This window comes from Onychomys torridus, chromosome 1, assembly GCF_903995425.1.
Source record: "Onychomys torridus chromosome 1, mOncTor1.1, whole genome shotgun sequence".
In the NCBI taxonomy this organism is placed as follows: Eukaryota; Metazoa; Chordata; class Mammalia; order Rodentia; family Cricetidae; genus Onychomys; species Onychomys torridus.
The window spans coordinates 163,986,462-164,003,888 of NC_050443.1; the positions used below are offsets into that span (position 1 = coordinate 163,986,462).

General features: G+C 42.0%; 1 protein-coding gene across 7 annotated transcripts in view; it reads left to right on the forward strand.

Annotated features, from left to right (window-relative positions):
* Btrc (beta-transducin repeat containing E3 ubiquitin protein ligase) overlaps positions 1-17,427 on the forward strand; it is a 181,437-nt gene that overhangs the window by 141,680 nt on the left and 22,330 nt on the right. For all 7 annotated transcript variants that reach the window (XM_036170838.1, XM_036170789.1, XM_036170819.1 and 4 more), the window contains one exon: positions 14,036-14,267. In XM_036170838.1, coding sequence (XP_036026731.1) covers positions 14,036-14,267 — 232 coding nt within the window. The remainder of the gene's footprint in view (positions 1-14,035; positions 14,268-17,427) is intronic.

Below are 17,427 nucleotides of genomic sequence, written 5' to 3' on the forward strand. Positions count from 1 at the left end.
GGATTTTTTTTTTGCTGAAGGATGTTGGAATAATTCATTAGATTATCAAGAAAGGCTTGTGTCCTGAAATGATTAGCACAGTGAAATTTAAACCATTAACGATAACAAGTTTAGAGCTTGCTGCAGTGCAGAGGCACCCGGGGTATGTCTGTGCCTATTTCAATCATTTCTTATAATTAAACATTATGTCCTTTTTTTTTTCCTCCTCACTAGGACCCATCCAAAAACCCTTTTAAGGTGGCACTGTCTACATCAGTGGGTTTACCAGCCTTGGAGGTGTGTGTCGTTAGTAGCTGTAATAATAATGCAGCAGTAAATTAAGCTGCAGTGAGTTTCTTGGTTTAGAACAAAAGAACCCCATCACCCTGCAAGCTATAAAGTCACATGCCAGAGCCCACCAAAGACACAAGAGTCAGTTTTGAAATCTAAAAATGTTAAGTGGCTATCTTGTCCCTTTAACTACAGTAAAAATTAGGAAACCATCAAAACGGACTTGTTTTGACTTGGTTGAATGTTATGTATGGCTTTTTCTGCCATCAGTAAATAGAAGATTGACAACTATCTAATCTTTAAATAATCATATATAATCATATATACTGAGGTGCTTTGAGTTCATCTGCTAGTGAGTTTTATTTAAAAACGTTGAAATGATCGCAAGCTTTGTCTTGCTGGTTATTAGAAATCAGTCAGATTCATAATGTGAACTTCGTTCTGCTGACAAATCTGCCCCTTCCTGTCTTCCACATTCACTAATCAGATCTGACATATTTATGAGTTCACCTAATATGTAATCATATTTAGTAGAAGCTGTTAAAATATTAATACAATAACCCCACTGAGAAATATGATGTTTACTTCTGTTGGAATGTAGACCCATTCTGTACATTCAGCTGTCTTTGCTTTTGGGTAGACTCCTATTCCCAACCCCAGAAAAAGATAAAGGATTATATTTTGATCACTGAAAATTATAGTCTTTTTAAGAACTAAAAATCAGATTGTTGAAAGTTGTGGCCCTACTGTAGTGGGTAGCCATCCCAGCCTTGGCCTGGAAGTTCCAACCCCCATTGAGGCTTCGGTAATGGTCATACCCACAAGGCGGGGCTGAGGGAGGAAGCTGAAGACCCAGGATCGAGAGGAAAGGCCTCTCTTGGTTCTAGACCCATAGACGCTCAGACCCAACCAAGTAAACACACAGAAACTTACATTGTTTACAAACTGTCTGGCTGTGGCAGGATTCTTGTTAGCTACTTCTTCTATTCTTAAATTAACCCATTTCTATTCATCTATACTTTGCCACGTGGCTTGTGGCTTACCAGTGTCTTTACATGTTGCTTGTCATGGGCGGCGGTTGGCAGTGTCTCTCCACCCAGCCTCCCTTGTGAGACTGTGGGGGCTTGGTGGCACCTGGAGAGAAGCTCTCCAACTACACCCTACTTTTGAGCATTTTACCTTTTCTCTGCTTGTTCAGTTTGTCCCTAACCACTTCCAATTTCCCATGAATTCCTTCCTAGAAACTTGCCCAGATGCTGTGGGCTTCTCTCCCCTGCTCCCCATCCCTCTGGGGCTCCAGAGCTGCTTTGGGCCCCTGTTCCACTGTCTCCTTCCCTAGGAGTGCTCCCTTGTCCCCATCTCTCCAGCCTCATCAAGATGCAGACAACTCCATTTCCTCTCAATTCAACCAAGACAACATTGACATTTTTCTAGAAGGCGCTTTAGAAAGAAAGCAAGGGAGAGACATTGGGAATGGAGAGAATCATTGTTTTTAGATTCTTATTTAACAAAAACCTGGTAGTGGCCTATAGAGACTATAGTGTGGACCTCTACAGAGCTTTTGCCTTTCTCCCTAAAACTATGGCAAGCCATACATGGTGGCGCATACCTGTATTCCCAGTACTCTGGTGGCTGAGGCAGGAGGATCACAAGTTTAAGTCCAGCTTGGGCTATATAACAAAATCAGAAAAACAAAACAAATAAGAATACCTGCAAGTTTGACTTGTTTTTCATGGCCATGGAGCAAGAACCCTGTAACTCTGGTTCTGCCCCTACCCAGGCAAATGTATCAGTTCTTCCTTCAGGGGAGAAGTAAATGCTTATATTCAAAGTAATGTCTTAATGGCCGGGAGTGGTGGCATGTGCCTTTAATTCAAGCATCTGTGAGTTCAAGGCCAGCCTTTATAGACTGGTTTCTTGATCCCACCCAGTCCCACCCAGGTAGCAGCTGTTTTTATAAAATAATCACTCAGAGGCTTAATATTAATTACACACTGTTTGGTCTATCCCTCAGGCTTATTGTTAGCTAGCAATTACATCTGAAATTAACCCATTTCTATTAATCTATGTATTACCATATGTCTCGGGGCTTTATCTGTGTTCTGTCTTCCTCCCCTGGTGGCTCACTGCATCTCCCTGACTCTGCCTTTCTTCTCCCTGTGTCTCTCTTGGATTTCCCACCTGGCTGTATCCTGTGTTGCCATAGGCCTGTGCAGCTTCTTTATTAACCAATAGCAGCAATACGTATTCACAGCATATAAAAAAAAACATCCCACAGCAAGCCTGGTTCCAGGCCAGCCAGGGCTAAATAGTGAGACCTTGTCTTGAGTTAAGTCCTAACCCAGACTTCTTTTACCCTCTCCTCTGACCTCTCTCTTCTCACCTTCTCTTTTTCTCCTTCTTCCTCCTTCTGCTGCTTCTCCTCCTCCTGTCCTCACCTCCCACCTCTCGTGACAAGACTCAACAGCCTAGAAACTCTTGGCCCTCCCATGCCCACTTCCTAAGTGCTGGGATCACAGTCATTGGCCATCACACCCAACCTTCACACTGTAAACTCCATTTGTCCTTTGGCTTTTCTGACATTTCCTGAATAGCCTCTTCTAACTCTAATCATGATCCCCTCTTGCTTGGGTTATTGGCCTTCCTCCTCACTTCACAGTCCTGATCTATTCTCTGCAATGGAGCTAGTGGATTTCCAAGGCCCATCAGAAGGCACTGTTCATGTTTGACTACTTCAGAACCTCCACGAGCTCTCCTTTACACTCTAATAGAAACCCAGGCTGCTTCTCATTGGCCCAGGAAGCCCTCCAGCAGGCCACCTTACTGCTCACTGCTTCCCCTATTGGTAACTGCTGCTGCCCACATGGGCCTTTTCACGCCTGCCTTTGCACTCATTCTTCCCCCTGTTGTTTTAAGATCTCAGCTTAGATGCCACCTCCTGCAGTGACTTCCTTACCTCCCCAGTTAAATAAGCTCAACTGTTCACTTGCTCTTTACCTTGTTCTTATTTTTCTTTACAATCTATATCAGTTTCTGAAGTTAGTATATTTCTTTTGTGTCCTCCTCACTCTTTCCCAGAGAAGGCAAGAAACTGCCTGTTCACTATTTGTTTACCTAGCCTCTGCTAAAGTACCCTGCATAGAGTAGCCAGTCAGTGGTACTTGACAACACTCAGGTTCCATCTTTAATCAGAATTCTTGTTCTGTCTCTCTTAGGTGCATTCTAATCCCCAGAACAGTCATTGCTTTCTTTATTCCTAACTCAGCACCCTATCGGAATCATTGTTTCCCTCCACATACCGTAGTCCCCAATGCTGGAGTCTCTCTCAAGGCCAGACAGAATCTTTAGATGTCTTTTAGCATTTGCATCTCTAGTCACCAACAGTCTCTGTGTTTTTGTCCTTGGAACACTTCTTAGTGGTGTCCTTTGTCTGAAACGTTCTTTCTCTACTCCCCCTGCTCTCCCTGTTAGTTGGTTACAGAAGGGTTTGCATGGAGACTGGAAATAGGTGTCATTTCACCAGCCTGTTCAACTAGTCCAGGATGTTAAACTCATCCATGACACAGTTAGTAAAGTCAACACACATCATGCTATTGGCTAGGCCAGTTGATGTTGTAAGAGTATATATTTCCCCTCTTGGCCCAGGCAACAGCTGCAGAGAAATTCATGATCATTTTGAAAATAGTACATGTAATGTGTTTTCAGGGGTGAGGCCCTTAGCCTTGTAGGCCTCCCTAAACTGGAAGACAGTGCCATAGACACTTAACTCCTTTCATTTTGTGTGCTTGTCACCTGACAGCATCATTTGGACTTGGTTTGGAGACAATTGTTCATTGCAAACAGAAAGGCAGAAGAGATGTTGCAGGGCAGCAGGAAGTTAGTGTTGTCATTAAACTGAGGCTGTTTGTCAGCTTTCCTAGACATTTGAACAGGATGGTTGAGTCATCAGGCTTTTGTTGGGAAAGCTGAATCAATTCTACTGCTGCCAGTAACGATTATCATCTCTCTCTTCCCCATACACTCCAATATACAACCTTCTGGTTGTTTTAATAATTGAACTTTTTCACTGTACCCTTGTGGATTTTTCAGAGTTTCTCAACTTGAAATTTTACTTCATTTACTTGTAGAAAAATCTGTATGGGGGAATGGTCAGGGAAGAGACTCAACAGCAAAGACCTTCAGAGTTCTTTGTAAATGTAGTGTGTTAGTTACAAATCAAATTAATATCATGGTGGCATTAAATATTATGGATCAATAAACTTTGTCAGTTGTATGCTGTGTAACAAGATGAGGAAGCTTTCCGTGGCCCCAGTGAGTCCCTCGTGCCTTTCCCCAGCTAGTTTCACTCCCACACCCTACTCAAAGAAACCACTGATCTATTTTATAAATAAAATTTAGATTCATTGTTCCTAGAGTGGCATATAAGCGGACTTCTGAACTGTATGCTCTTATGCTTGGCTTCTTTAAGCCGTGTGTTCTGGAATCCATCCTTGTCGTTTATGTGTTTCCCTGCCATTGGGATAAGTGTTCCACTGTGTGCTTACATTACAATTTATTGTTTATCATTCTTCTCTTGATGGACTTGTGTCTTATTACACTGAGGGATTATTATGAAAACAGAAACAATGAGCATTAATGTGTAGAATTGTGTTTGGGAGGTAAATATCTACATCATGGTAAAGTCTGTGTACTTCTATAAAACACTATCAACTTATTTTCCAATGTAATTGTACCATTCAGCATTACAGCTGTGATGCGTGAGAGGCCAGTTGTTCCAGATAGTATCTTAGTCCATGTGTAAAAGTGTCTTGTGGCTATAATTTACATTTCCATAATGAGTTGAAATGCTGAACATCTTTTTGTATGCTTACTGGCCTTCCAGAGGTTTGGTTTTGAGGGTGTATTCCATCTTTTGTCAATTAAGAAAACAAAACAAAACAGGTATTTTCTTAGTTAAGAAACAGCTAGCATTATTTGTTTCCTCACTATTGAATCCTAAGTGTTCTTCATATATTCTAAAGTCCTTTGTTAAATATTCTCCCAGCTTCTAACTGAGCTGGTGAGATGGCTCAACAGAGAGGTCCTTGCTGCCAAGCTGAAAACCCAAGTTCATCCACAAAACTCAGGCAGTAGAAGTAAAGGACCGACTCCCAGAAATTGTGTTCTGACCTCCATAAACATCATGCCAAGTGCATGTGCACGCGCGTGCGCGCGCGCGTATACACACACACACACACACACACACACACACACACACATCCTGATTTATTAAATTCCTTTCTTTTATTAAGTTTTTGCTTTTGCAATCTCTCTAAAGTGTTTGCCTAGCCCAAGGGAACAAAAAAACTTCTCCTACCCTTTCTTTTAGAAGTTTTATAGTTTATAGTTTTAACTTGAACATACAAGTTAATCTTGCATGTGGTGTGTGTAAGAAACAGGGTTTGTTTGTTTACCAGTATGGATATGAAGATAATTAGCATTATCTTAAAAGGCTACTCTTGGGGATGGAGAGATGACTTGCAGTTAAGAGCACTTGCTGCTCTTACAGAGGACCTGAGTTTAGTTCCCAGAACCCACATCAGGAGTTTCACAACCATCTATAACACTATTTCCAGGGGTCTGCTACCATCTTCTGATCTCTGTAAATACCTACAAGCACTCTAGAACACACACACACACACACACACACACACACACACACACACAAAATATGTAAATCTTTTCCTCATTTTAATTTTTTATTCTCTCATAACAGTACATCCAACTGTAGCTTCCCCTATATACTGGCTAGTTTTATGTGCCAACTTGACACAAACCAGAGTCATCAGAGGGAAAGGATCCTCAGCTAAGGAAATGCCTCCATGAGATCCAGCTGTAAGGCATTTTCTCATTTAGTGATCAATGGGGGGTGGGGGCAGCCCATGGTAGGTGGTGCCATCCCTCAGGGGCTGGTCCTGGGTTCTATAAGAAAGAAGGCTGAGTAAGCCAGGGGAAGCAAGCCAGGAAGCAGTATCCTCCATGGCCTCTGCATCAGCTCCTACCTCCTGGATCCTTCCCTGTTTGAGTTTCTATCCTGACTTCCTTCAGTAATGAACAGCAATGCTGAAGTGTAAGCCAATTAAACCCTTTCCTCCCCAACTTGCCTTTTGGTCATGGTGTTTCATCGCATCAATAGAAACTCTAATTAAGACAACCTCCCTCCCGATACACCTCCCCTCCCATCTCTCCCCACAAAAATGCAGACCTCCCAGGGACATCAGCAGAACATGGCACAACAATGTTGCATGAATCCTAAGTGGTCTTATAATAAAAACCCAGAGCCAGATATTGAGGTAAATGCTGAAAGATCAGAGTGACAGAGGAACAAGCCACAGCCATTTCTTACCTCGCCAGCTCCACAGATCCTCTGACTGAATACCTCTGAGTCCTTATCAGAAAGGCTCTCTTTCTTTCTCCTGTCTCCTCACACCTTATATGCCTTTCTCCGCCCATCCATTTCACTTCCTATCTTAACCTTCCTAGTGCTGAGATTAATGGCGTGTGTGTTTCTCAAATACTGGGGTTAAAGGTGTGTGCCACAGCTGCCTGGCTCTGTTTCTGCCCTAGACTGGATCAATCTCATGTAGCCCAGACAGATCTCTGCCTCCCAAGTGCTAGGATTAAAGGTGTGTGCCACCACTGCCTGACCTCTATGTTTAACTCTGTGGCTGACTCTGTCCTCTGATCTTCAGGCAAGCTTTATTTCTTAGATTACAAATATCACCACCCAACAAGATGAAATAAGACCAGTGACAAACCCTCACATCAAGGCTGGGTGAAGCAACCCAGTAGGAGGAAAAGGTTCCCAAGAGCAAGCGAAAGAGTCAGAGACATCCCCACTCCCACTGTCAGGAGTCTCCCCAAAACACCAAGCCAGCAACCATAACATATTCAGCGGATCTAGCACAGACCTGTTCAGGCTCCAAGACTGCCACTTCAGTCATGAGCCCTGCTTAGTTGACTCAAATTGGGGGGGGGGGTGTGTAGAGAGAGAGAGTACAGGGAGAGCCATGCTTTCCTGGTATCCTCAACCCCTCTGCCTCCCACAATTCTCCCTCTACTCCCCTTCCATGGGGTTCCCTGAGCTCCAAGGGGAGAGACCTGATGATCTCCAACCTGGGCTCATTCTCTCTCTCCACTTAATGTTTGGCTGTGGGTCTCTCCATCCACTCCCATTTGCAGCCTCTCTGATGATAACTAGGATAGTCATCGATCTATGAGTATAAAAAATATCTTTAGGAATCATGATTTCGTTGATTTTTGGTTTTGTTTTGTTTTTTTTTTTTTTTAATTTTGTCAGTTGTGTTGGATTCTGCCCTAAGTCTCTGGGCTGTTCAGCCTCTGGGTCCTGGTCATCCAGGCAGTGTTGTGCATGGGCTTCCTCTTATGGTGTGGGTCTCAAATTATATCTGTCATTGGTTGGCCATTCCCACAAGTTTTGCACCACCATTGCCCTAGCACATCTTGCAGGCAGGACAGATTGTAGGTTGAAAGTTTTGTGGCTGGATTGGTGTCCCAAACCCAGCACTGCAAGCCTTGCCTGGTTACAGAAGGTAGACAGTTCAGGCTCCATATCCTCCATTTCTAGGAGTCCTCCCTAGGGTCACCCTCATAGATCCCATGGAGTTTCCACTGAACTAGGTTTCCACATCACCCCCCCCCCACCCACCCCGCCGCCGTAATGTCCTCCAATTCTAGTCATCTCTCTCCCCATACTCTTTCCCCATCCCACCCCACTTGATCTTTAAAAAAAAAAAAAAAAAAAGTTATCCTATCCCCATGGGATTATCCTAGCACCATTCAACTGGCCAGTGCTGGGTGTGATGGTACACACTTATAATCCCAGCATTTGAGAAGCCAAGTCAGAAGCATCATGAGTACAAAGCCAGTATGAGCTACGTAGTGAGACCCTCTCTCAGAGATCAGGTGAAGGAAGAAAAGGAAAAGAATCGACTGAATATGAATTTCTTTTGGTTGTTGACATACATTTTCCCCTCATATCAAAGCCACACTATCTTGGTTATTATTGCATGTGTTTTAAAATTCAGTAGTCTTGATGCAGAAAGATGGTTCAGTTGGTAGAATCACTTGCTTTACAAACCCAGCAATCTGAGTTTGATCCTCAGAACCTACAGTAGAAGGAGAGAACCAACTCTTGAACATGTCCTACACACACACACACACACACACACACACACACACACACACACACACACAGGTTGTGGGAATAAGAAGTAGAATAAAATTCTGCAGTCTTGAGTCTTCCATCTTTTGTGTGGGTTTTTTTGGTTTTTTGGTTTTTTGGTTTTTTGGGTTTTTTTTGTTTGTTTGTTTGTTTTTTTCCCGAGACAGGGTTTCTCTCTGTAGCTTTGGAGCCTGTCCTGGAACTCGCTTTGGAGATCAGGCTGGCCTCAAACTCACAGAGATCCACCTGGCTCTGCCTCCCGAGTGCTGGGATTACAGGCATGCACCACCACCGCCTGGCAAGTCTTCCATCTTTTAATTTAGGTCCCTTTGCATCTCTACACAAATTAATAAGAGTCTATATCAACTTGTCTGCTGAGGTTTTGATTGATATTGTATTCACCCTATAGATCAATCTAAAAAGAATGAACAATATTGAGTCCAATCTATCTTTCTATTTATTTATATTAAAAACATTCCCACAGGGCATAATGGTGCACACCTTTAATCCCAGCACTCAGGAGGCAGAAGCAGGTGGATCTCTGTGAATTAGAGAACAGCCTGGTCTACATAGTAAATTTCAAGACAGCCAGGACTACATAATGAAACCCTGTTTCTAAATAAATATTCCCTCAGCAAGGTTTTTAGTTTATGGATATTAAACATTTGTCATTTTTTTTTCTAAATGTGTGGAGTTTTCTCTTTTTTTTTTTTTTTTTCTATTTCTTTCTAAGCTGTGGTAAATTACATAAGCAGATTATTTCCAAAAATTTCAGCCAGGTGTGGTGGCATACCTCTAATCCCAACAGTCTGGAGGCTGAGACAGATCTTTGAAGCTAGCCTGGGTTTCTTAATAAGACCCTGTCCCAAAAGTGAAATGAAAGCATGGTTCCTCTGAGGACAGCGGGCAACAACAAAAGGGACACATGGGGTCACGATGCTGTGCTCACTTGCTCCTGGTTCATCAGCATCTGTGATGGACCACTGTTCTATGCACTTAATGTTATCCTCCATGTACACTAAACTTACTGAAACTAAACTAAAAAAGAAACTGTATATTTACTAAAACTGAACTAAGAAAGGAAAGTGTATTTTCAAAAGTACGGGGGAAACCCCAGCTCTAACACTGTTTTATTATGAAATTTGATGTGGGGCTGAGCATGTAGCCTCAGTGGTAGAGTGCTTGCCCAAGCCTGTGTGAAGACACTTGGTTTGATCCTCAGCATGGGTAGAGGTAGGGTTATAAATACCTCCCTAAGTATAACTCAGAAACAAGCTTGTTACAGCTTTTCCTCTCACAAAATTCCAGTAAAGTTGTTTCTGTTACTCTCATTTTACAAATGAGGGGAACAGACACAGAAGAGGAAGTTGGTAAGTCTTCTAATTCCAGGGCCGCAGCTCTAAAACAGTATAGCATGGGGTTATGACGAGGATGGTACCATTTGAAGTGATGGTGGGTCTCAGGTACATGTCTTCTTCCTGAGGAAATACTCCCGTGAAGGGTGGTAACTACAAAGTAGGAGCTGCCAGAGTCCCCTTGAGCACTTTGTCAAGAAGTATTTCTAATGACCCAATGTTTTAAGACTCACTTAGGATCTAATCATTGAAAGCATAAGAAAACCTTGACTGAAGCTTAGCTCCAACAGGAAAGTTACCAGGTTCCCTCAGTCCTGGTGCTGCAGCAGCATGCCTGGCTCCCCGTGGTTACAGATATGCCTGGTCTGTGCAAAGCAGAAACAACCATTTCAACAGCTTGGTGGCTCTCTGTTACTTGAGCCTCTGAGTTATAACCAGAAGACAGCAGCTCTAGCCCCCAATTCAGTTTGTTCATCCTTTTGGGGAAGGAGGCAGTGGAGGAAGAGTTGCTTTGTTTGGTTTGTTGGTTTGTTTTGTAAGACACAATCTCATGTAGTCCAGGTTGGCCTCAAAATTGCTATGCAAGTGAGGATGACCATAAACTTCTCATCTCTTGTGCCACAGCACCAGTTTTGTATCTGGAGCCCAGGGCCTTGTCCATGCTAAGAAAGTGCTGTGCCCCAGTGCTCTGGGCTACATCTCCAACCCATTTCTACCTCTAATGACAAAGATAATAATGATGATATGGTGGGCTTTGGTTATTGGGATGAGATGTGGCTTTTTTGGTCAAGCTTGTAAGCCCGCCTGTTTGTTAGCACTCTAAATTTTACTCCTCATTTGATGAGTTTCCATGTGCTAAGTTGCAAACAGCCTACATGGAAAGTAGCCTGAACTCCCTCCCCATGGCCGGTGCCCAGCAGGTTCTTCTTAATCATTTCTACTCTGTGTAGGAACAATGGCATCTCTGCTAGAAAACCCCCAGCTCTGCACACCAGGCTTTCTGCTTACAGGTGCCAGCTCTTTCATTGTGGACATGTGCCTTCATGCCATTCTTGGAAATCTACTGATACCAGCTGCTGACCAGGTTCCATCTGTAAAATGTTTGAGAAGAGAAGACAGGCCCCTGCCTGAATGGCAGAAGTAGAGTATCCAAGTGTGGGACAGTATTACACCACATTCAGCATATGTGAGCATGATGAATTCTATAGCAACATGGGTCTCCTTGCCTCATTAGGGTTACCTCAGACAAATACGTCCATTGTCTATCAAGTTATTTCAAAAGGTGTCCAGTGCACTCATTTGTGTCATCCTGTATAAAAATCACTTCTTTGAGAGTAGCTCTTCCCATTGATTTTTAAATCTTTTCCCACTGTTCTGTGTAGTTGGAGATCTTTTCTCCAGGTGCCACCAAGCCCCAGCAGGCCGGTAGCCCATTTATAAAATGAACACACAGACACTTATATTACTTACAAACTGTATGGCCGTGGCAGGCTTCTTGCTATCTAGTTCTTATATCTTAAATTAACCCATTTCTGTTCATCTATAAGTTGCCACATGGCTCGTGGCTTACCAGTACCTTACATCTCGCTTATCATGGCAGCAGCTGGCAGTGTCTCTCTGCCTCCGCCTTCCACTTCCCAGAATTTTCCTCTCTCTTTGTCCCACCTATACTTCCTGCCTGGCTACTGGTTTATTTTATTTTACTACTGGTTTGTTTTATTTTAACCAATCAGAGCAACACATTTGACATACTTGAACATCCCACAGCAGTTCTGTCTCTTCAGACTTGGGTATGAGCCTCGCCTCCTTTTCTCCTGCCCACATCCAGGTCTGGGAGACTGCTCTGCCCTCAGAATATACTGAGTACTAATTCTTTCTCTCCACTTCTACAGCTAACACTGTAGTCTGAACAATGACTTCTCTCCCATGGACCGTTAAAGTATCTTCTAAGTTGGCCTCCTGTTGTCCATTCTTGACCTTCTAGTGCGTGCTCCCCGCAATCAGGATCACTGTATGTGTGTGTCACTCTCACACATCTGAGTGCTTGTCCCTGTGGCCACACAGCCTCCATTTCTCTCTCTAGCATGGTGACTCAGGCTCTAAGGAGTGAGTGGAAGTTCTCTGGGCTAGTGCCCTGGACTGTGACTCCACATCCTGTTAGCTGAGATTCTCTTGGTGGGAAGAGCAGCGTTCATGTAAGAGAAGGTGGGAGTTGATGAAGACATGTATGGAGGTCAGCTGTCATCACCGAAATGGACTGGATGGCATGGCTCAGACTTCTTCCCCAATGATCTCTTTGACTACTCATTTAGGGCCCTTAGCATGCCAGACAGAATGCTGCCTCCCAGACCCTGTGCTCTCAAAATTCCCACCACCTAGGTTATTCTTCCCCTATGTAACAAAATGTTAAGTTCAACTATCACCCTATTAGGAAAACTGTCTGTAACCAGGGAGAGTTAAGCAATTACATTACTTTTTAAGTTAGTGCATAACATCACGACCTTGGCAAGTTCCAACACACCTCTCCATTAGCTCATACTTCTAGAGCTGGGGAGTCTGATCCAGCATGATGTGTTCTCTGTTCAGGTGTCACAAGGTGACACCAGTGTGTCACCAGGTGTCATCAATGTATTGTCCAGTCAAGTTCTTACCTAGAAGCTCCTGGGGAAATCCTCACACTGTATTCCTGATGGCAGACCAGTAAAACGAAGAGTCATGATTTCCTCAACGCTTACCTGCGGAGGCTGCTCTTAGCACTGAGCATCTGATCACATTCTCTATACCCATGTCCACCTTCTGCAGAGGAAAATTAGAACTCTCTGAAGATCCCGTGTAATTAGGTACTACTTATTGCAAAGAATTGTATAATTTTTATATGGCCAGCTTGGGACTTACTATGTAATGCAAACTGGCCTTGAACTTGTGACCCTGCCTCAGCTTCCTGAGTGCTGGGATTACAGGTGTGCACTACCACTTTCCAATTAGTAATCTCTTTTAAGTTCAACTGATTGTGTCCTTATTTTAAGCATAACAGCATCTATAATAGTGTTTGCTCTAAGGGAGGGTATGTGTATAATTCTTTTTAATAACAGGTCTGACTATGTGGACCTGGTCAGGAATTCACTATGTAGACAGGCTGGTGTCAAACTCACAAAGATCTACAAAGCGTGCATACTCTGTAATGGGACTCTTCATGGAACCATCTTAGAATTTTGCCTTCCATGATAACATACTCCCCCTTCCTGTTCTTTCTTACATGTATTTATTGTATATGTGTGCACATGCACACACATCCACAGAGCATGTGTGGAGGTCAGGACAGTTTGTAGGAGTTGGTTCATTCCTTCTACCATGTGGGTTCCAGGGGTCAAATCAGGTCATCAGGCGTGGTAGCAAGTACCTTTACCCACTAAGTCTTTGTTTTCTCCGGCCCTTGTATAATCCAGAAATTATTTTATTCTGCTTTTCTTGGCAGTGTTACTTACAAACATAAGTGATATGTGCCTCTTAAACTAGAATATCTGTTCCTGATGATTCTCTGCTGGTTTTGTTCACTATTGTATTCCTAGTACCTAGAACAGTGTTAGATACATTGTAAATACTCAGTACATACTTATTAGATGACTTAGTTATTAAAAACTATAGCACGTTTTTGATAACCATGAAGATGGGATTTTTGGAAAGAAAATGTTAACTTGAGCCTATGAGTTATTAGGCTTTATCTGCAAAGATAGTACTATGAGAACTGTAAATATTCATTGGTCTTTCTTTGCATGGAAGACTTCTTATTTGACTATTAAAAAGTAAGTGTGAAGAAGTAATTATCTAAATGTCCGGTAACAGCTACATACAAGAAAGAGCAAATTAACTTTTTTGCTTGCTAGTAATAATTATATACTATACTTTCCAGTTTCCAACTGTGCATCACCATAAATTAAGAATGTCTGTGAACCTTTAGAAATGGATACTTGGTCTTCCTGCAGTATTCGTAATTTACCACCTTACTCTGGTATTTGTAAGGCTTTCCACATAATTATGGTTCACAAATACCCAAGTACTGTAAACCTAACAAGAATAACTCACTTGTAAAGATACAAGTTAACATACCAGACCAGAAAATTAGACTATTGGCCCCATTTTCAATGCTTGCGGTTACATGTTTCTTTTAATCCCTCCCTTCCTATAGACAAAACTTGCCAATGGCACTTCCAGTATGATTGTGCCCAAGCAGCGGAAACTCTCAGCGAGCTATGAGAAGGAAAAGGAACTGTGTGTCAAGTATTTTGAGCAGTGGTCAGAGTCTGATCAAGTGGAGTTTGTAGAGCACCTTATATCCCAGATGTGTCATTACCAGCATGGGCACATCAACTCCTATCTAAAGCCTATGCTGCAGAGGGATTTCATAACTGCTCTGCCAGGTATGTGAACATTTCCTTGTAAAGTCTGAGTTAATTTGCTACAGCAGTAATGGAACTGGATCTTCAGCCTTACCCACCTCCCTTTGAGAGAGAGAAGGGGAGTGTGGGAAGAGAGGAGAGGACAGAGAGAGGGTTTCACTCCATAACCCCAAGTTAGCCTCAAACTCACTGTGCAGACACAAGCTGTGCCTCAGACTCACAGCAGCCCTTCTACCTTGGCATTGAAAGTCTTGGATTACAAGTGTAACCTTCCTGGCTACATTTCTCTTTGTAAAACTTATTTGGTTTGGTAGTTACATGCCAAGTCACTGATTAAACCTTCTTCATCTAATACAAGAACAACCACCAGGTGTGGTGGCGCACACCTTTAATCCCAGCACTCTGGAGACAAGACTGGCAGATCTCTGTGAGTTGGAGGCCAACCTGGTTTACAAAGTGAGTTTCAGGGCAGCCAGTCTAAACAAAGATAAACCCTGTCTCAAAAAAGAAAAGGACAAACCAAAGTACAAAAATTAAATTCCATTTTACTTTGTCTCCTTGTCTTGTGTCCTTCTGTTCAGCCTTTTTTGTTTGTTTGTTTAACCTATATGCAGTTCCAAATCTGGTTTTGTTTTGTTTTTTCCCTTAACTGTTACCTGATTTGAGATATGACTTTTATAATGTGTTTTATTTTCCATTTCTTTCATGTACTAGGGAAATTATGGGAATTTTAGCAACAAAAATGTTTGTTTGTTGATTTGTTTGTTTGCTTGAGACAGACTATCTCTACCTAGCTCAGGCTGGCTAAAAACTCGTAATCCTCCTGCATCAGCTTCTACTACAACTCAGAATACTTGAATTATACAGAATACTTGAATTATAAGAATTAATTTTTTTAATTTTTTAGTATTTTTGGAAGAATGTTATATCAATTATTTGATGTGTCACACACACACACACACACACACACACACACACACACACACACACACACGAGATACTTGAGAGGATGCCAGAGTTTTTCTGTAGCTCAAACATGGATCTTGTTCCTAGAAGACAAACGTTGCTACTGACCTATATCCCCAATGGGGTTGGGTGAGGAGTGTTGATGGGAAATGAACCTCTATTCTTGTGCAAACTAGGTAAGTATTCTATCACTAAGTAACATCCCCAGAGTGCCCTACCCACTTCTTGAATGATAATCTAGAACACTGCAAAACATGGGAAATAAGTTCTTATATGGGCTACACATTTATTAGGGAAATAGTTATACACTTGCTGTTAACTACACACACTATCAGGTCTTGTTTGGGGGTGTTTTTTGACTGCTTTTGATGGTTATGAAATTTAGAAAATACAAAAAAAAAAAAAAAAAAGACTGGAAAGATAGCTCAGCCAGTAAAGTGTTTGCAATGTAAGCCTGAGGACATGAGTCTGATCCTCAGAGCCTACATAAGAAAGCTGGGGGAGGGGGATGTGCTTGTATCTCCAGCCCTGAGGAGGCTGATGTAGGCAATCCCTGGGGCTCACGGGCCTCCATGCACACATATGTAAACATACACATACACACAAAGTAAAAAATATAATTTCCCAGAACTCTGCCACACAGAGAGCCCTTTGTTCATATGTTTTTATGTATGTTTGTATAAAAAAAATGTATGTTTGTATATGTACAAATATAAAGTTCTGACCATGTGTTTATTCCCCTATAGATCTGGGGTCTGTCTTTTAAAACTTAATATATTCTCCTAGTATACTTTTATTAAATATGTTAAGGTATATTTTCTTAAGTGTGTTCTTTTAAAAAGATTTTACTTCCTGTAGTACTTTGTGCAATGGTCTGAACATGTTATTTAACCCCTTCACTGGTCATTTTTTCTCATATAAAGTATATCATGGTGGACATTCTTGTGCATTAATCTTCCAGACAGCCTCAGAAGAAAAACACCCAAAGTAGAATTGCTATATTAAAGAGTATGAGGTGTTTCAGTGTGCTTTAATTTGTTTGTTTGTTTTGGTTGTTTGGGATTTTTTGTTTGGGTTGTTTTTGCTTGTTGTTTTATGGGTGTGTTGGAAATTGAATCCAGTGCCTCCCACATGCCAACAAGCACTCAGCCACTAACCTTCACCTGCTGCCTTGAAGCAGGAGCTTTTTGAAGGCTTTCTCCTCCTCCTCCTCTGTGCCCCACCCCCCCAGGCAGGCTCTTCCTGTGTAACTTAGACTGGCCTTGAACTTTGGCCACTCCTCCTCCTCCTCCTCCTCCTCCTCCTCCTCCTCCTCCTCCTCCTCCTCCCTCCTCCTCCTCCTCCTCCTCCTCCTCCAACAGCTTCATTTTTAGAAGGCTTTGGGCACATGCTGGCAAGCTCTCTTCTAAGAATAATGTACTATCTGGTAGCCGTCTCAGGACTACAAACTACTACCTTGCTTAATCCTTGCCAGCTGTTTCTTAAAATTTTGTTTTGCTAAACTTAAAATAAATTACCTTTTAAAATTAAAGAAATGCTCATTTGTATATTACAAGTAACTGCTTTAAAACAAATTGCACCTGTATCCTTTGCTAAATAGAATAAATGTTTGCCCCCTTATAACATCTGGATTTTTTTCTAGCCATGGGCAAACAGTTTTCCTTGTACAAACAAACTGAATGTACCTATTGCTGCATCCTTCCCAATCATTGAGACATGCTACTGTCTTAAACTTAGATGCTAAGAATTGAACCAGAGTCAATTGGACCAATGTATTATGCCTAATACTGATCCCTGGTGTGTATCTGCTGACCAGGCTATCTGGTATTAAATCACGTCCAGTGCTTAACTGCCATTTAAATTTCTAAACCTACACCATCTGGCTGCATTTAGTAAACCAAACTACTTCAAAAATTGCCTATAATCCATTAATGTAATGGTTTTGTTTGGAGTGTTAGGTGAAATTACTTCCAGCGACTTATTACTGGTACGTTGTAAAAGATCAGGAGCAATTTGATGGCAGCCATTAAAAATGTAAGAATGCCTTTTGGAAACTTCTGATGTTGTAGAAAGTTTGAATATAAAGGTTCGGGAAACATACCATCATTGTATTTTGTATGAAAAACTAACTATTTATTATATCTTTAATTGGCTTATAGTCATATTCCTTTAATAAGAATTAGGTGATGGATGCCTCCATCTGCTTATGCTTAAA